At 36.6% G+C, this 18,369-nt stretch overlaps 2 protein-coding genes across 3 annotated transcripts; one reads left to right on the plus strand and one right to left on the minus strand.

Moving 5' to 3' along the window:
- Positions 1 to 488: 488 nt before the first annotated feature.
- PJVK (pejvakin) lies at positions 489 to 12,506 on the plus strand. 2 transcript variants are annotated; one of them, XM_071811141.1, is made up of 7 exons: positions 489 to 536; positions 3,100 to 3,274; positions 5,511 to 5,706; positions 7,162 to 7,303; positions 7,967 to 8,084; positions 9,836 to 9,940; positions 11,362 to 12,506. In XM_071811141.1, the coding sequence occupies exons 4-7, from the start codon at positions 7,211 to 7,213 to the stop codon at positions 11,661 to 11,663; spliced, it is 618 nt and encodes a 205-aa protein (XP_071667242.1). In that variant the 5' UTR covers positions 489 to 536; positions 3,100 to 3,274; positions 5,511 to 5,706; positions 7,162 to 7,210; the 3' UTR covers positions 11,664 to 12,506. The 2 variants fall into 2 exon arrangements, with proteins under 2 accessions (XP_071667242.1, XP_065697465.1); XM_065841393.2 differs by lacking the exon at positions 489 to 536 and having other exon boundaries at positions 2,934 to 3,274.
- Positions 12,507 to 13,346: 840 nt separating this feature from the next.
- FKBP7 (FKBP prolyl isomerase 7) lies at positions 13,347 to 18,368 on the minus strand. The gene is made up of 4 exons (XM_065841063.2): positions 18,108 to 18,368; positions 16,384 to 16,535; positions 14,043 to 14,176; positions 13,347 to 13,718 (listed from the first exon to the last, which is right to left on the minus strand). Exons 1-4 carry the CDS (start codon positions 18,311 to 18,313, stop codon positions 13,557 to 13,559), a joined length of 654 nt encoding a protein of 217 aa, XP_065697135.1. The 5' UTR covers positions 18,314 to 18,368; the 3' UTR covers positions 13,347 to 13,556.
- Between the last annotated feature and the right edge of the window lies 1 nt (position 18,369).

The raw sequence follows: 18,369 nt of genomic DNA on the forward strand, positions 1-18,369 counted from the left end.
CAGAGAAGTTTTAAAAATCAATTAATCCAGGAGAAGATACAGCAAAGAAACTGCAGAACACAGAGCTGAACAAGCTACCTTGAAGCTGCTCATCCTGTTGAGACTTGTGATGTCTTCAGGCAAACTCACAAACACCTTCAGTCTGTGGGGGATGGACAAACCAAACAGCAGCAGAAGGGGGTGGTAGTTAGGAGGGGAGAGCAGAGTTAAGCTAGAGTTATAGGGACAGGAAAATCCATTTAAAACTCCCATATAATGCAGATGCTACTCTCTGTTTTTATCTTTACATCACTTTATATTTTTTCTTGCACAGAGTTCCACCTTCCAACTAGAGATGAACCTGCTCTACAGATGAATCAGCAAATGAGGCTTCTGACAGGAAGAGTCTTGATTTATATATTTATTTGTAAATGTCAGAGGGTATATAATTACAAAGAGAAGGGGTAACAAAAAGTGTATGATCTTGATCAAGAAAATTGGGAAATTGGAGGAATGATTTTGTCTCTAACACCAGCAAGGAGTTTGGTATTATTCAGGTGGGCTCACTTAAGAAAAAAGATCATCATAGATGGATACTAGCCAATCTGGGTGGGGAGGGAGAGTGGAATTTTTTGATTAATTTGTTTTTTAAAAAGCTGCCTGGTTCTTGGTGAGGGTTCAAGTCTGCCCCCATTCCTTTAGGTGGGCTAAGATCAGGATAGAAAAGTCATTTTGTTCTTCTATGAGGGATCCTGTGTGGTGAAGGCCGATGGGATGCCTGTCACTGTTCTGTGATAATGGGTACGGAAGGTCACAGCCCTGGCACCCCCCAGAGGGAGCCTTGAATCCATGTGTAGGCAAGGGCTCTCATCTGCACAACTTGGCGAGACAAGATTTTATTCAGGTGCTGACTCAGCCGTAACGTATACACAGTGTGTTTTTAATTGAGAGGGCGCCAGGGGTACAGAAATGCTGAAAGTTCATAAGTGTACCTATGTGCAAAGTACAAAAATGGCTAATACTGGTGGAAAAGAAATATATCTTAGGTTTCTTCACTTGGATGCACAGAATTAGAGAATGTTTTTTGAATGTGGCAACATTAATGTAGTTGCACTCCTCTGATCTGTAATGTGAGGATGATACAAACAGCTGCTGCAGCATTTCTGGTGGATTATAGGGTGTTAGAGTAACAGAAATACCACGTAAACGTATCAGATGAAACTATTCATTATCAAAATTAGTGCTAGGATCAGATTGAGTGTGATCTATGACCACATACTAAGCAAGAGAAGTAGAAATGCACATTAAATATACAGTGCTAGCTGAGCTTGAAAACTTTTAGAAAAAATAGTATCCTGTCAGCTGTAAGACATATAGAAGATGAACCTAAACCATGACTGAATGGGAAATTTTAATTTAAGAATTTCCTTAGCTTTTCCTTTCCTTTAAAATCTTTTAAGTTCTGTTAAAATGTTTTGATTTAGCAAATATGTGCAAGGTTTTTCTGTTAATGCAGTGTAATACGAATTACAGTCAGACTGAATTGCAGCATTTCACATTATTTTAATTCAAAGTCTATATACAACCAGTTTTGATTTATCAGCACTCTTTAGAGCAGGAGTGTCAACCTTGTTTCCACTGGGGGCCACATCAGCTTCGTGGTTGCCATCAATGGGCTGAATGTAATTTTAGGACTGTATAAATGTAGGAGTAAGCAGAAAGCTCTGGCAGCCTTTCCATTAATCTTAGATAGCTGAGGTAGTATACTCCCCTTTTTACCTTTTATTGGACTTCCTGATACTCTAAACATTTAAAAATAGTTATGGATGTATTAGAAAGAACTAAATTGAAACATGTTAAATTACTAAGTTATTATATTATTTAAACAGACCCTAAAATGTTTTCATGTGAAAACCCTACTTCAGAAAAAAAGCCAACGAAACAAAACTATTTACCCGGCAACCAGGGATAACATTAATATTAAAGTACAACTTTACAAGCCTGTTCTACCTACTGTAACTGCAATAGGAGTGTCTGGAAGATGTACCACAAGGCTTAGCAGTTGTCTGCTCACCACTCTTGCAAGAAAAACAAGTCATCGTTTATGTGAGGATGGGTCAGCTCCTGCTGCCTCCATCACAGATCCTCCATGGACTGTCTACTGATTACTTTTTTCCCTTTAGGATTTATATCTTTCTACACTGGTGTTTTCCCTCTTCGGTCCTTGAACTGCTCTGTAACCCCATTTCAATAACCTCACTTCTGTCTGCAATTTTTTTATTTTGTGTGATTTTCACAATTTAGCAAATTTCTCAGACTGAGCCACATGCACGTAGCTGGCCTGTCTCAAAAGAAGCCCTTGGGTCACAGAGAGCTTGGGTCCATAGGAGGAGAGTAACATATAATGAAAGCCCACCTCCGTTGCCCCCAGCTATCACCAGTCTCCCTCTTGACCCAGGTGTTTCCAAAGACCCCACACCTCCTACAGCCCAGCTGAGCTTTCACAGGTAGGTCATGCAACCGCTGTTGAAAGGCAATACCATCTCCGCAGACCTACCAGCCTTCACAAATGTGTAATTCAGGCTGTTTCCTGGAGCGCGTCGGGGTTGCTTTGTTGGTTGTTGTTGGCAAAACACTAGAACTCAGCTGCAGCAAGCACCCGATAAACAGTAACGCACCAATAGCTCCTAACAGGAACCTGAGGGTTGCAGAAGTTACTGTCTTCTGTTTCTAAGACTGGGAATTTTGTTTTCAAACAGTGGTGTTTAACTGCCAAGGAATAAGCAGCCATTTCCCTATCAGTTTACACTGGGAATGCATTATTCATGATATGGAATTAGAGAGCTTATCTGAAGGTCTTTGAGAGAGCTCTTGAGCAACAGACCAGAGCAACTGGGTAGTTAAGATGCTGCTGATTCTTTCAAAGTAAAATATAATCTAAAAGAAAGTTGGACAGATTTTTTTTTTTTTAATATGTTAATTTGTTTGAAAAAAACATTGTAAAAAGAATTCAACATGGGCTCATCACCTGGAAGTTACACTTGATACAGAGGTTTTTATTATTATCCTTATTAGTGTCATAATATGTTTGCTGCTGCAACCAAAAACTTTGTTAAACAGGTTGGTGATGGAGGAAGACTAATTCCAGTACCTAGTCTCAGTGAAGCTGATAAATACCAACCTTTGAGCCTTGTGATTAAGAAAAGAAAATGTTTACTTTCAAAAAAATCTAAGTTTGCTTCAACACCTTTCACATTAAAAGATATTCTTCAAGGGGAGAAAGAAATTTCTGCAGGTAAGATTTCTACCTTTCTTCAAAGTGAAAAAATGCATGTTTTCTAGTAAGTATTGAATAGTAGGCATAGTTTAAACTGTGCAGGTAGTATGATGGTTAGTACAAGTGTAATAAAACTTGTTTTGCTTAGTCATGTAATATTTAAGAAAAAAATACAAGTCAAGCTGATAAAATAAAAAAGAAATTAAGGACTTTCTGGAAAAAGCATAGAAATAAACAAGTCAATTGTATTAAAAAGTCTTGATATTTTCTGAACTAATATGAAACAAGTTCAGTTAAGCCTTGTATTTTTTCACAAGTCACAACAGATTCTGATAGGTGTATTGAAGTCTGTTGATCATTGCTACTTAAAATTTGGGTTTAATGTTCACTTTTCTCTGTCTACTCTCTTTTAAATATGTAAGAATGGCCTAGTTCTGCAGCTGTTCCGTGCTATTGTAGTAATCCCTGGTGTTGAACTGGGCTCTGCACAGGCAGGAGCATGTGACAACAGCTATCTGACTGAAGTAATTGGATTTCCATAAGATTAGCTTCCACATTTGTCGTCTTTTTTTTTTGTGTGTGTGTATTTAAAGAGCCTAACTGTGTTTAAATTGCCTTTGCTATGCAATATCAGAAAGTTTTGAAGAGTTTCTGTAAGAATTAAGAGGTGCAAAATTGAACTCTACTGCCTACATTTTCCTGTACCTTCCTTTGACAGGTCTGTGTAATTCATACATACATGCTATGTTTTCTCAAAACAGTTTCATTGCTTTATTTTCTTTTGAAAAAAAGGTCCATTTTGGCAAAAAGTATCAATCGCTTTAATTGCATGACTGTTGCATTAACTGAAAACTCTAAGACAAATGAGTATGAGTATGATATTGGTTGACCCCACAAAGGGGTGATTCCAGGGTGAAAACATGATGAAAAATACTGGAATTCCACTGATCCTACCAGTCTGACATTGTTGCTAAGTCAGATAGCTTGTCCAGAATGAAAAGAAAATGAAAAATCTCATTAAAAAGTCTGAGAAAAAGATTGAAAAATCTCATTAAAATGCCTCATGAAAGCTTAATAGTCTTTTCTGTAAAGGTTAGATGTCATGTGCAGAAGGTATTGTCCTTTGATGTAAGCAAAGAACTTTGTAATTGAATTTCCCTTTTTATTGGACAAATACAAGCTTATGCAATATTTTAGCATTATGAAAAACATGTGAACTTTTTTGTTAAAAATAGCGATGACGAGGATTCATACTGGGTGACTTTATAATGTCACTTTGTCTTAAAAGCTTCAAAAGATTAAAAAAAAGAAAGTAAAACTCAGGTTCTCAAATGTATTTGGATTTCTTTGGATACCTAATCCCTGTGTTCTACCTTTATTCTTTTTAATTTGGCAACCAATATGTTCTAATATTTTTCTGTTACTATAATGAAAATGTATTTGTGGTTATAAAGAAAGCATTATAAAAATGCTTTGGCACGTACCCTTTTATTTATCAATGCAAACTTTCAAGTAAGTTGGAATTAATCCATTGTTTTTCTTCAAAATAACATAGTCCCTGGAATCATCAGGCACACATGGCAAGTGTGGTGAGTCTTTCTAATCGTGAGATATCAGGTAAAAGGCAATGTTAGTGTTACTGGCAAACTCACATCTCATTCACATATTGCAAAAATGAAGAAATGTTAGGTTCATTTGTACTGCATGCAGACAAAGTTCAGAATTCACTAACATTGTCTTACACACAGTGGCTTTCGTTTTGTTCCTAGTTTTAATATTCTTTGTGGCCTCCACTAAACCATTTCTACAGAGCCTCTGCCATTAAACCCAGAACACGCTACACATCTGTTTATACAAGTGCCAACAGCCTAATTACAGGTAAAAGTACTTTAGGAGAGTAATGATGAGCACAGAACTGTAGAAATGGCCCTAATCACCATTTCATGCCCAGGACGTACCACATGCAGGAGCATGGGCACAGCTCTGCCAGAGAGGCACAGAAATCCCTCAGACCCCGAAGTGCTCTCTTTCCTAAGTCATTAGTAGTAACAGCAATAAATAAGTGCTCAATGTAGCTCTGAATTTCACATTGAAATGGTTAAGTACAGTGGGAACTGTACCGTTTATTCTCTTCTTTATGTTTATTCTATTAAAAAATGAAATAATTAAAATGTCCTGTTACAAATATATAATGCAATGTAAAAATACTGTGTTCGGACTTCTTATCACACAACGATTATCTTCTTTTGCTCAGGTATCTCATCTTACCAGTTGCTCAACTATGAAGATAAATCAGATGTTTCACTGAATGGTAAAAGAGGAAATCAGATAATCAATGAAGTTGGTTTTGATGTTGCTGGATCAGATTCTGTTGCCTTTAAAGCTTCATTTGGCATAGTGACCAAACATGAGGTTGAAGTACCAACATTACTCAAAGAACTTACTACAAGGTAATATTACATGTTTTGTTTTCTATTTCCAGAATTATATTTCCTACAGTTAGGTTGTACCTCTGAAATGGTTAGGTTTTGATTATTTTTAGCCAGTCACAATCTGATATTTTCCAAGAGTCTCAAGTTAGATCACTTGGATTAGGCACAAGACCTTCTGTATAACACAGACTATAGAGTTTTTCTGACTTAATTGCTGTTTAAATTACAGAGCATCTTTCAGGAAAAGGAAAAAAAAATCCAGAGAGGAAGAGTCTATCTGAGGTCCTATCTATGTTATTCCATACTATGGGAAATTTGACATTTACTTCGAATTACATTACCCAACTTCAGGTTTCAGAAACAGGATTTCTTTGCCTTTGTCTGATGAACCAGAGAGACATATGTGTTATTCCCAATGTAGGTACTGCAAGGTTTTATGAGGTTATTACACAGCCTTTTATTTGAAAATCAAATCTACTTGACTTTTTCATAACCTTCTGTGGCTCTTCTCTAAATGCAATCTCCATTTTTCCAATATCCTTGTTGAGCTGTGGGCACTGAAACCAAACTTGGTGTTCCTGTAGAGCTGGCACAAATACTAAACACCAAGGAAGTGTGATGCGACTAATTCTAGGTGTAATTCTCTAGTTAATATTTCAAAGATTATTCCTAGGCCACAATGTCATCCCAGTGAATCCCAGTGTTGCATCCCAGTAAATTATTTACTATGTGTGATGTGACATTTAGTATTTTCAAAAATATATTGTTTCCTTGTATTTATTTACCAAGCAGTGCGTGTCATTTTGTATCCATAACCTCTCTTGTTCTGTACCTACCTTTTCCTGGTTTATTTATAGTCTCCAGACGTTATAATTAATAATTGGGTGTGGGGAAAGAGGTCCTAGTCTCCTGATAAAAATATTCATGATTGTTCCATGTTTATAAATTTTTTTTCAGCTATAGTTGACACATACCAGTCAACCAGTTTTTAATCCATTGAGTAGATGCCAGCTTGCATAGGCAGCATTTAGGCTTCTAACAAAAACATTCCATCATCATAAGCTTTACAGTAGCCCAAAGGTAGAACATTACAGTTATTGCTTTTACTATCTATTTTCTTTAAATTCTTATTGACATTAATTATATCATCACATAAAAAAATGTGTGTTGACAGTTCCTTACTGTCACTAAGAACAGTGTCAGATGGATGGACTTGGAATTTGCCAGGATGCCTCACGAATCTTCTCTAACATTTGTACATTACTGGCTTTCTTTGAGTTGTTTAGGGCTTTTGTTACCAAACACTGAAAATCAATGTTAAGCTTCCAGAGGCCTCTTCAGGCAGTTGTGCTACCACCATGAGACAGAAGTTACGGTGATTTGTTTACTGATTTAAAGTTACTAATTCTATTAGCTGTTTTGTAAATTGCTAATAATCTCTGAATTTCTTTCCTGCCTCCCTCTTGATTTTAGAAAAATAAATTTTGATCATTGTCTTGTCCATCAATCAAGAAAAAGTAGGATGGAAATTTTGTGCGTGGTCATGGAAAGTATTAGAACTACAAGGCAGTGCTCACTAACCGTCCACACCGGGATGCGTGGAGAGATGATGAGGGTAAATATGTTTGACAAAATTCTGTAACTTAAATGAACAAACATAAAAAGCTTATTTTTACAAATTTTATGGATGTAAGGTCAGGAAAAAATCTGAAGTAAATCAATACTATGGCACTGATGGAAACTGAATTAGAAGTTGGTCTTCTGTTAGTACTGCTTATGTGACTAAGGGTTGGGAAATGCATGTGAAAGGATGGCTAGGCTGTGAGCCATAGCTTTGGGTGAAGCCATGGCAAAAATGTGGAATTTACTTCTTAGATTGAGTCACAAAGACACGTATAATTTATCTTGCGTTATTATATCAATCTATAACACATTGGAATTTCAAGGGTTGGCATCTTACTCCCTGTTTTATGTTCTTTCTTCCCATTCTCTGTTTGAATAATTGAACCTACAAATCTTCTGAGGTTTGCCTGTTACTAGTATTTATAAATCAGTCACATAATTTTCAGTGAGTGATGTAAGTTGTTGTTATCTCTGTATCAAACTTTATTACAATGCAAAGTTATTAATATAAAATTCTTTAGTTGGGAAATTTGATCTTTATTTTTGAAGCTTCCTCCTGGCATTGTAATTCTCAATATATAAAGTTAAGATATTATTGTTTCTTTTTTCATTTAAACTTGTAACATTTTTTCTTTTGATGCTTTTCAAATCATAGTTTCACATTATTGAAGATCAGAATCATAAAGGGCGGGACAAAGCCATTGTTTTTCCTGCGCATACAACTATTGCTTTTAGTGTATTTGAACTCTACATTCATTTGGATGGTAATTTTGGTAAGTAATATGCATTATTGTCATTACTGCTATTATTTATAATGGTCTGAGTTTTGAAACAATTTTCTTGCTCTCAATATACAAAAGCCCTGATCCGATACAATGTTCTGCCTTTAACTTATGCACATAAATAGTCTGACTTTCTAACAGAAACAATTCTTGAAAAGATAAACAAAGCAGGTCCAAGAAAACAGTCTGTCGTGGAAATGGTTTTTAAAAGTTAAGTAAGATTTTTTAATTTTTTTTCTTTTAATCCTGCAGTTGCACGGAACAAAAAATCACTGTGTTCTATTTCTAGCCTGTAAGGAACAGGCTTATGAGACCATCTGATCAGTTTTGCATAAAATGGGCAAGTAAAAAGATCCAAGTAAAAAGAAAGTGTGCAGAACTTCTAAACTAAGCTATCATTTTCTTCTGTTGGGGCTTTAATTTCAGTCTGATATGTCATTACCTTATATGGATATCTGAAGATATTTAGGAAGAAATAATCGCAATTACTGAAAACTAATTATTCTCCATTTAGGGAAAGAATAGCACTTATGTATTTACATATCTGCACTAATGAAAGTGTAGCCTGTAACATTATCAATCTTATCAACATTGTTTTTAATAAACCAAAAAGTCAGTTTTAGGATTTGATCTAGTACTCGATAACATCAAATGCAAAACTCCCCACCAACTGGAGTCATGTTAGATAAAGATTTAACCACCAGAATCCTGTGTACTGGAGTACAGGAACCTCTGTGAGAGTCACTCAACTGTTTCAGGATTTGCTTGACTCTCTATAACATTCTGTAAATAGGAAGATAAAAGACCCGGAGAGGGAGCTGATCTCTGCAGATCTGTGCAGCACCATGTTTTAGAAGTTGCAAACAGCTCCGTACCCTTTGGCATGCACAGCATAAACCCTCTAGGGTGGGAACTCTGCATTATAAAGTGCTTATTTACTGAACTGTGAGATACCTTTACCTTCTGTAAAAACTTTAAATATACTTCAAACCAGGCATAATTACTAGATTAAAAGTAAAACAGACAATACAGTATGGTAGTTCTTTATATTCACTTCCATAATGCTCAACATTAATTTCAACTTTTGAAAGTGTTTTAATTTTATTTTACCTTTAATCCAATGGCAGTTACATGCGTGATATTTTTGCTACAGTCATTATCAGTGAAATAATCAATAAAGCTGATATTTTTATTTGCATAGCTGAAGAGAATTCCCAATTGAGAAAAGTTTTTTCAATTCCTTGTAATTGATTATCCTTATATTCCACTTTAAAGGTTTTCTTTCAAGTTATGGATAGAAACTTAGGTGCTACTTATTTTTATTTAAAAAAATGTTTTGTAGTTGATTTGGTGTTGAAAGAGATGACTTCAGAAGTCGCAGCCTTGCTTATTGTTTTTCGTTTTTGTTTCGCATGACATCACAGAAAAGTTTCTCTTTCAGAAGGAGTTCCATTTGTGTAATATTGACTGTCCTTTAACATGGCCATAAATTGTGTAAAAACCAATCCAAGTGTGTATGTTGACAGCCACATTTTAAACATTTTAAAATTCTGTGTCACTTGGTTCTGTGGACTATTTCTGTGTGCAGACTTGTGTGAGAATGTGATACTAGCCATTAAAAACATTAGCAAGGCTGAATTTAATCACTGTTACCTTTATAGCTTAGTAAGTGTATTAAACTCTGTTGTACAATTATTGCTTTCATATTTCATTCTTCTAAAAACTTATTTTAATTTTTACAGAATTGTGTGTGACTCCAATTTCAAAAGGAGGATTTGAAAAAGAGAAATCTGGATCCTCTTCACTGACCAAATTAAGGAGGTTAAAGACTAATCTGTTTCATCGAAGTATGACTTTTGATATTTATATCCAAATGTCTTAGTTAATGCATGAAGAATGTATTTTTGTTTCTTTTAATTTCTGTGCAAGATGAATGTTTAAAGACAAAAATTTCATTGAAAATGTACCACTTAATTTCTTGTGTATTGAAATACTATTAAAACTTACATTTGAGCATCTGACTTTCACAGGTAACAAATTTATGGTATTGCTGTTCACTGAAACTCTAAAAATCTTAAAATAAAAATCTATGGCTGATGATAAACTGGTATGGAGTAATTACACAACTAACTTAAGTTGACATTAAGACTATTTCAGATATTTGTCTTTTATAGGTATTGTTACGCAATACAAGTTATTATATAATCTAGAAATAATGTTTCGGGGAAGACTCTTTGAGTTTAAATATCAAACAATATTAATTTAAATATTTGGATGTACTCTTTAGGCTGTTTACCCGGCAGGGACACGGGCAAGATACCATCATAGTTCCGTTTTCTCATTTTGATATGAACACAATATCCAAGAAAACTGAGTATCACTGCATGTAGCTATATATTCTTCAGAATAAGATCCCATACTTTTAACACGCATTCTAATTATTTGGGAAATCTGCAAATCTGGGTGTGAAGACAAACATTGAACAGTGAACAGCCTTCTGAAGGCTGCTCTGTGTCTGTCCTTGCTCCATTGCATCCTGTTCTTGATCAAAGTGCTTTGTGGACCTGCTCCGGTCCACACTGAGGGAATAAATGTTCAGTGGGTGCAATACATCCCAGTAGCTGTAGCTGCTTGAAAGTTTGTCATCCAATCTAAACTAATCAGTCCCTGAAGAGATGAAAAAGGCAGGTAGTTCCAAAAATTATTTCTTCCCAGGCTGTTTGGATGCTTGCTCCTCTGCTAGGAGGTCAACATGGAGTCCTCCAAATTCTCTAAACCTTTTAAATATTGGTGGGGTTTTTTTTGTTTGGTTGTTTTTTTTGTTTGTTTTTGTGTGTGGGGGGGTGTTTGTTTATTTTTGGTTTGTTTTGTTTTGTTTTTTTGTAAATACTAGAAAAAAAAAATGAATTTCCAGTTTTTAGAAAATAAAACTAGAAATGCAAAAATAAGAATGGTTAAACAGGAAAGTACGCAGCTGTGATTTGATTTTTCAAAAGCTTGCCTCATGCCTGTCTTTTCAGGGTATTTCTAAAAATACTGTAATTGTATAGGTCTTATACAAAAAAAATTCTGGATTTTGTCAATGTCTTTTGTGAAATTAAAGAATTTTCACGACAGCTTTTGCTGGGAAGCAATCTACAATGTGGCATGTTTAGAATGGTTTTGTGAATCAGTTGTTATTTCCATTATTAGATTGACAGATTGTTTTGGAAACAGTTCATAATGTAATGACAAATATCACTCCTTTTATTTGTGCATTCTTTTTCAGATAAAAGAGTAGTGGATATGGTTGCTGACTCTGATGCTTACTTGGAGGACCTGTTTACAGATTACTATGAAAAAGCTGCGAGCATGACTGATGTCTCTACGAGCTATCTCAGAGAAGGATCTCATATCCGAATTAATTTGCTTAATAACAACATCCCCAAAGGTCCCTGTGTCCTTTGTGGAATGGGAAGTTCTAAACGGGAGACAGTCTATGGATGCCTGGAGTGTTCTTTTAATGGACAGAAGTATGTACGACTGCATGCTGTGCCCTGTTTTGACCTCTGGCATAAGAGAGTAAAGTAACTGAGCAAGGTAAGTGCCTGTTGCCGCAGACATGGGCATAACTGTGCCACAAACTTTTCAGAATTAGTAAATATGATTCAAACTGCTGAAATGCAAAATAGTCAAAGTGCAAAACATTTTATTACACTACTGTCTTCAAATTATTTGCTTCGTAGTCAATGACCTTTTACTTGAAAATTGCCTCATGCATTCCCTGATATTGCTTTTCTTCCTTCTATACCATTCTCCATTACAATGATAAAGAAAAATATACTTTTAACTGTATTTTCATGTCAAAATGTATGCTAGAACTTACTGTAAGTTGTTTACATAAACTTGTTGTTAAACTCCAAAATGTTGCCTTTATCTAAATTGGCATATGATGGTAAAATGAGAATATTTGTTAATAATTTAGTGTTCTCATTAATGTTTCATTGAAGTATCAGATTAAAATACAAGCTAAAACTTAGCTCAGTATAATGTTTCATTTACAAAAGGGAACAACTAAAACTAGGGATAGGCATTTCACTTTAAGATGCTATTACCATATGTCAAGCTGTTGAGATTACAAAACGTACCAGCCAGTCCACTTTCTGCATTTGGATTTTAACTCACAGCTGCTCTCAACTTTCTTGTATGTGTTCAGAAAAAAACTGCTTAGCAGAAAATGCTTCAGAACCTTATGAAAATAACAGAACTACATTCTTTCAACAAGACTTCACCAGTGCTGAAGGTCTTTAACTGGTAGATCTCAACCACAGAAAATTAAGTCTGTGTTGCTAAGAGTAGAACACCAGAGGGCACTGGGGAATTGTGTTTAGGACTGAGATTGGGAGCACTGTTGGTCAGGTACTGGTGAAGCCCTCCCCATGCTATCTTGAACTGGAAAAACAATAAAAAATGTTTTTCTATCTTGTAGAATTATTTTAAGGCTAACCCAGGTAGGGAAGGATTTTTACTTGTGCTGCCACTTTCACCAGGTGCATCTGATTATTACATACTGAAATAAATACAACCATTGCTTTTCACATGAGGAAAGTATGTTACACAACTAGTATGATGACCTCTGCATAAGCAGAATAGTCAATTATCCTGAAGTACTTTCTATTAACTATTGCTATTTCTTTGCATTTTTCCAGAGTGAGGGGAAACTAAAATAATGTCCAAATAATTACTTGTGTTTATATAGAGCATCTCCCATCATCTTCCATGTCATCCAAGTATATCATGATGGTGCAGATTTTTAACTTGGTAATGCTGAATAAACTGGCTAACTTAGTAAAATTACGAAGTATAAAATCCATGTAAAATACTGCATTTCATGAACACCAAGTTATTATATCAAAGAGGTTTTTTAAGTTGCTTTAAATCAATTTGTGGTTTTATCCTGACATTCCATAGACAGAGTTTACTTATTTTAAGATCTTTTATAGTTAAACTTGCTGCAAACAGCAATTCCTCCAGAAGCTGGCCTAGAAGCCTGCAGAGGTTTAACAGAGTTACTTTCCTGGGATTCTGTTGTCCCCTTTTATTTTACAGGGAACTGAGAAGTATCCATCAGTTATGTCCTAACTATGTCAACAGGTACTTTTTTTTTCCTTGATAAGACAGAAGTAATTATTTTGATCAGTAACTTACACAATAAGAAAGACTACTGAGCAATACTGTAGATTAGGACATGACACAGGAACTGATAATAATAGATCACGGTGTTTTCCAATTTTATTTCTTTCTTTTGAAATATCAAACACAGTTTTAGTCGAATGTTTAAAAATAAGATTTTTTACAGTCACCTTAAGAGATATAAAATGATGCCACTATAAAAAAAATACAAAAATTTCTGTGACAAAGTATTATTTTGGAAATGTTTAAAATTCAGTGTCCAGAAAAGATCAAAAGATTTTTTTTAAGTACTTAGAGTTCATCATGCTGGTAGACATTGTACTCCTTTGCTGATATGAAACCATCTCCATCATGGTCATTCTTCTTAAATATATCAGCTAAGATTTCATCATGCGCTGAAGGATGACGCTTTTTGCCATCTCTTGCGAATTCTTCTTTCAAATACTGGCTTATCTAGAAGAAAAGAAAAAGGTCCAACCATTGTGGCTTTTACACCAGTACTCAACTTCTACTAGTATCTTCAAGGACACCTGGTGTATATACGTGAGTTCTTGCCACTCCAGGGCAGACATGTCTAAGTTTGTTTCCCTGCAAGTCTGAGACATACTAGCGTGTTAATCACAGCAAATTTCAACATTACACAGCGTAGTTCATGTACGCATACAGAAGCTTTACATGATGAACAGCAGCAGAGGCAGCTCCTGCAAGGACAACACCAATACAGCTATACCTATAGTTTTGTAAATTATTTATTCCAAATTAGTTACATCATATTACCTCAAGTTGAGAGAGTTTCTTGTCACTGTCCTTGTCTATTTGATGAAATGCTTCAACACTGCGAGGTCCCTTATTTACTGCATAAAGTTCAATCTCAAAGATCAATGTTGCATTGGGTGGAATCTTGCCCTGTGCTAAGAATAAAATTTTTAAAAGCAATTTAAAAAATCAGACATTATGGACAGAGATCACGCATATGATAAGTCTACACGTAAAGCATCTTATTTGTCTATTACAAAAGAAATTTAAATATATAGCTAGACAGGAAGATTGTTCAGATTGTGTTAGATAAATGATTTTGAGAGAGATTTGCAAATAACATACTTCCCTGAAACAAAATTATATTGCTCACAGCAACTCAGGTACTTTAAAAAAAAAAAATCAAGAGAAGCTTGTGTTATCATGAAAACCAAATATTTCTAAAGTTCCCACTCTTTCACAAGCTGTCATATGATGAAGCTTCTTGAGAGACTGAGTCTAAGACATTTTCCTTTATGAAATATCTGGAACCTGACCTAAAAGATGACACCAATAGACCAGCGCTCATACATACTTTCTGTCTAAAGAAACAAGCAGGCAATTTCAAGTTCTACCAGCTTACTATGAATTATGCGTATGGTTAAAGGACAACGTAAAATAGTGTATAAAATACACATCTTATTAGAAAGAGGCAGTAGAATGTAAGTCATCTGATTCATTAAAAAACCCACTAACAACAACAACTACTGGAATATTTCGTCCTGAAGAAAAAACCCAGCAGGTTAGACCTCATTGTTCCTGTGTCAAAGCATTTTCTGATATCTGATGTAAAAAACCCACCAACTATAAACACAGGTAATTGTATCGTGCATCTGGCAAAAAAGGGAATGGAAGAGACAGTAACAAAATAAAATCTAAAAGTAAAGGCAAAAAAGCATCAAGAAATCATGCAGTGTAAAATTAAAATGTAAACATGCAAGTTGCTTCTATTAATAGCCAAAGCCAGTGAGCATGACATTGTAACCTCAGAATTTTGACAACCTTTGAGCTTGTGCCCATCCTTCACAAACTGAAGAAAACCTGAGAATTTTTGTTTATAAACAGAAGGTAAACAAAACCATTACTTGCACTTCTCATCTAAAATATCCATAGTAAAAATGACAGGTTTCACAGTTCAAAAGATTTTAATCTTACAACCTTTAAAAATGTAGAAGCTTTTATATCTGCATATAATCTATGGTTTGTAAAATACTTATGAAAGAAAGATACAATACTAGAATTCAGTGCCAGTAGTTCTCAAGTATACATACCAACAAAGGAAAGATATGTAAAGATTTAGAAAGCCACATGCATCTTTTCTAATTCAAGATTAGGCAGGCATCTTCCTCAGCATGCAGGAATACGCTGAGACAGAGGACAGGTATGCTGCAGGAAAATTATACTTTCTTGAAGTGCTACCTAGGATAAACAGTTAACATTAGTATTTGATTTAAAGAACATACTTTTTTTGTGTCAGTGTTTCTCCTTGTTGTTATGAGACTCATTTGCGAAACATAATACTCAAGGGGAAAAATTTATTTCTAATAAACTTCTCTGGCTACAATGGAATTGTATGAAAGACAAAACTGGTGCATGGAATTCTGACATAATATCTCTACCAAACAATTATTATAGAGCAGGAGCTACCTTTTAACAGAAACTACTACCTCCAAGTCAGAGCTGAATTTAAGTAATCTACAATTAAGGGTGCCCAAACACTGCATAAAACTCTGACTGGAACTTTTTTTTTAATAGACTGCACACTTAAGCATCATAAATTCAAATCAGAATTCATGCATTATACTGTTGCAATTATTACATAGGATGATTACATTTTCCATTAACTACCAGAATGTAAGCAGTATTTTAAGCAACTTAGTTCTGCTCAGTTTAGTTCTGTGGCATGCACTGGATTACCTTCCATTTTGCTCAGAAGATGCAGAATGTCATTAAAAGGCTAAGCAAGTGGGAATCAAATAATAGAAACCAAATATGAATAATAGATTAAGACAAAAAATGCTGATATGAATCATCAAGATCTTCCTTTTGCCATCAATTTTTCGTATTATGGCAACACCTGGAAGAACACATTGGGTGCCATATACTGAATTCTGCTGCAAGCTGCAAAGCCTGGGTGTGGGTCTCTGATGAGAACTGCTTAAACTGCATAAGAATGAGCAGGATTAGGCTGTACAGCTGCAATCATCACCTTCAGTGCCACCAGAAATAATGGGAGCACCAGTTTTTACAGTCATACAATACTGTATGCTTGAAAGGGTAAAACAGAGGAAGGACAAAGTTTAGTATTGAAACTTTTTTTTACCGTATCCTTGCTGTCCATACGCTAATGATGGCGGAATGATCACTTTCCGTTTTTCTCCGGGACACATGTTCATCATAGCAATATCTAACCCTTTTATGACTTGTCCAACACCCAGAACGAACCACTTTGGATGACCTTCATTTTGTGTCCGACTATTAAAAAGAATTGTGAGCAGAAAACAGTGAGTTTAGTGTTATTTTAAATATAACAATAACTTTAAATTAGCAGTCAGTAAAAAAGTACATTAGATTATTAGAACAAAAGAATGTACAGAGTGCAAGAATATAAAGCATTAACTGTTTTCTACTACTTTTGTAATTAATTTAAGGTCAATTCTTGAGATACGTAAGGAGCAACCTCCATTAAAATTAAAAAAAGCGAAAAAAACTAATTTCTTAGAAAAACATCTGATCTTCCTGATCATATATACTGCATGCCAGAAACGAGGCGCCATTGCAGGAAGTCTGCAAGAGCAGGAGCACTGGGAGCATTTCACTGGTAGAAAGCGAAAATGTCTTCAAGCAGTTCACATGGCTGTAGGAAGGGATGGGATGGAGCATGCACAGGTATGCTGGGGGAACCTGGCAATCTTGGCTACAGTACCGTGTGCTCACTCACCACTCTGGTTTAGATATTCGGTGCTTGAGCCAGCTTCTGGTCATACGAGGTGTTCCCAGTACAGGAACTACACTGAATGGCAACTGAGCAGCATGTCATTCAAAAGTCATAGGGCAACACTGTATGTGCCAAAATCGGTCACTTCAACAGGAAAAAAATGCAAGCAAAACGGTACTGTTAAATGTAGAATTATCCTATACTGATTTTTTTCTTAAATGATACAAGTTGGGGTAATGAATCAAGATCTTGTAATAAACTAGGCTACTGCCGGATCTGTCCAAACATGGCTAAGGAACGGGTCAGGTACCTGAAGGAAAGAAAAGACTCTCTTCCACAGTTCTGCACAGGTGAGTCCTGCCTCACTGGTAGGATGCACCACGACTAAAACCAAGGCACTGTAAATACAAAGCTTTTCCACAATGATTTCTGTGCAAACTAAACTAAGCTGAAACATGTTGAAGGTAGATAGATGGGATGGAGTGAAAAAGCAAAAGCCATAAATGCTGACCATTTGGGCAAAGAGAAAGACAGCACAGATTGAGCAGGAGAGCAGCAACAGGAAGGGGCATGAAGAGTGCGAACCCCTAGCATAATGCAGCTGCCTCACAGAATGCCAACTATGTAGAACTGCATGCTGTACCCATGTTTCTGTCTAAAATAGTCTGCGTCCCTAGCAGGAGCTCCTTCTCCAAACTCGAGCTTTTCTGCACAGATAATAACACGGTGGGGTTTTTTTATCACCCTGCCAAAGGGCTTCTCCATGTGAGGTGTGGGCTACAGGCGACCTCCCCATTTGGCTTCCAGTTCCCCGAAGCACAGGTTCCTCCTGGCCCTAGGTAAACGCTACACCCAGCACTCGATTGAGCAAAAATAAAGGCTGAGATGGGGGGAAATTACTGATGTTAACGTGAACCACAAGTTGTGCCCGCACTGGGTCCCAGCAAGTCCCGCTCACCCCGCTGCGGGGACACGGCGGGGACAGGACGGGCCCACACCGGCCAACTGTTAGCGGGACCCACTGCTCCCGGGGCGGGCAGGCGGCGCCACGTCCACCGCTGGGCCAGGGCCTTCCTTCTCCCCCATCTCCCCGGTGCCCCGGAGCCCACCTGCAGTAAAACTTGGATCCGTCGCTGGCCAGGAACCCATCGTAGTGCGCGTTCAGCAGATCCCCCTTCTTGCTCTTGGGGCTGCACACCTCGGGGAGCTGCACCACCTCGATTTTAACCTCCTCCGCCGCCGCGCCGTCCTCGGCCTGCGCCGGGGCCGCCACCAGGGCCAGCGCCAGGAGCAGCAGCGTCAGCCCGCGGCCCATGTCGCTCCCAGAGGCCGCTGGCGTGGCACTGTCCCCGCGGGGCGGAGGGGAGCGCG

Source organism: Patagioenas fasciata, chromosome 7 (assembly GCF_037038585.1).
Source record: "Patagioenas fasciata isolate bPatFas1 chromosome 7, bPatFas1.hap1, whole genome shotgun sequence".
NCBI lineage: Eukaryota > Metazoa > Chordata > Aves > Columbiformes > Columbidae > Patagioenas > Patagioenas fasciata.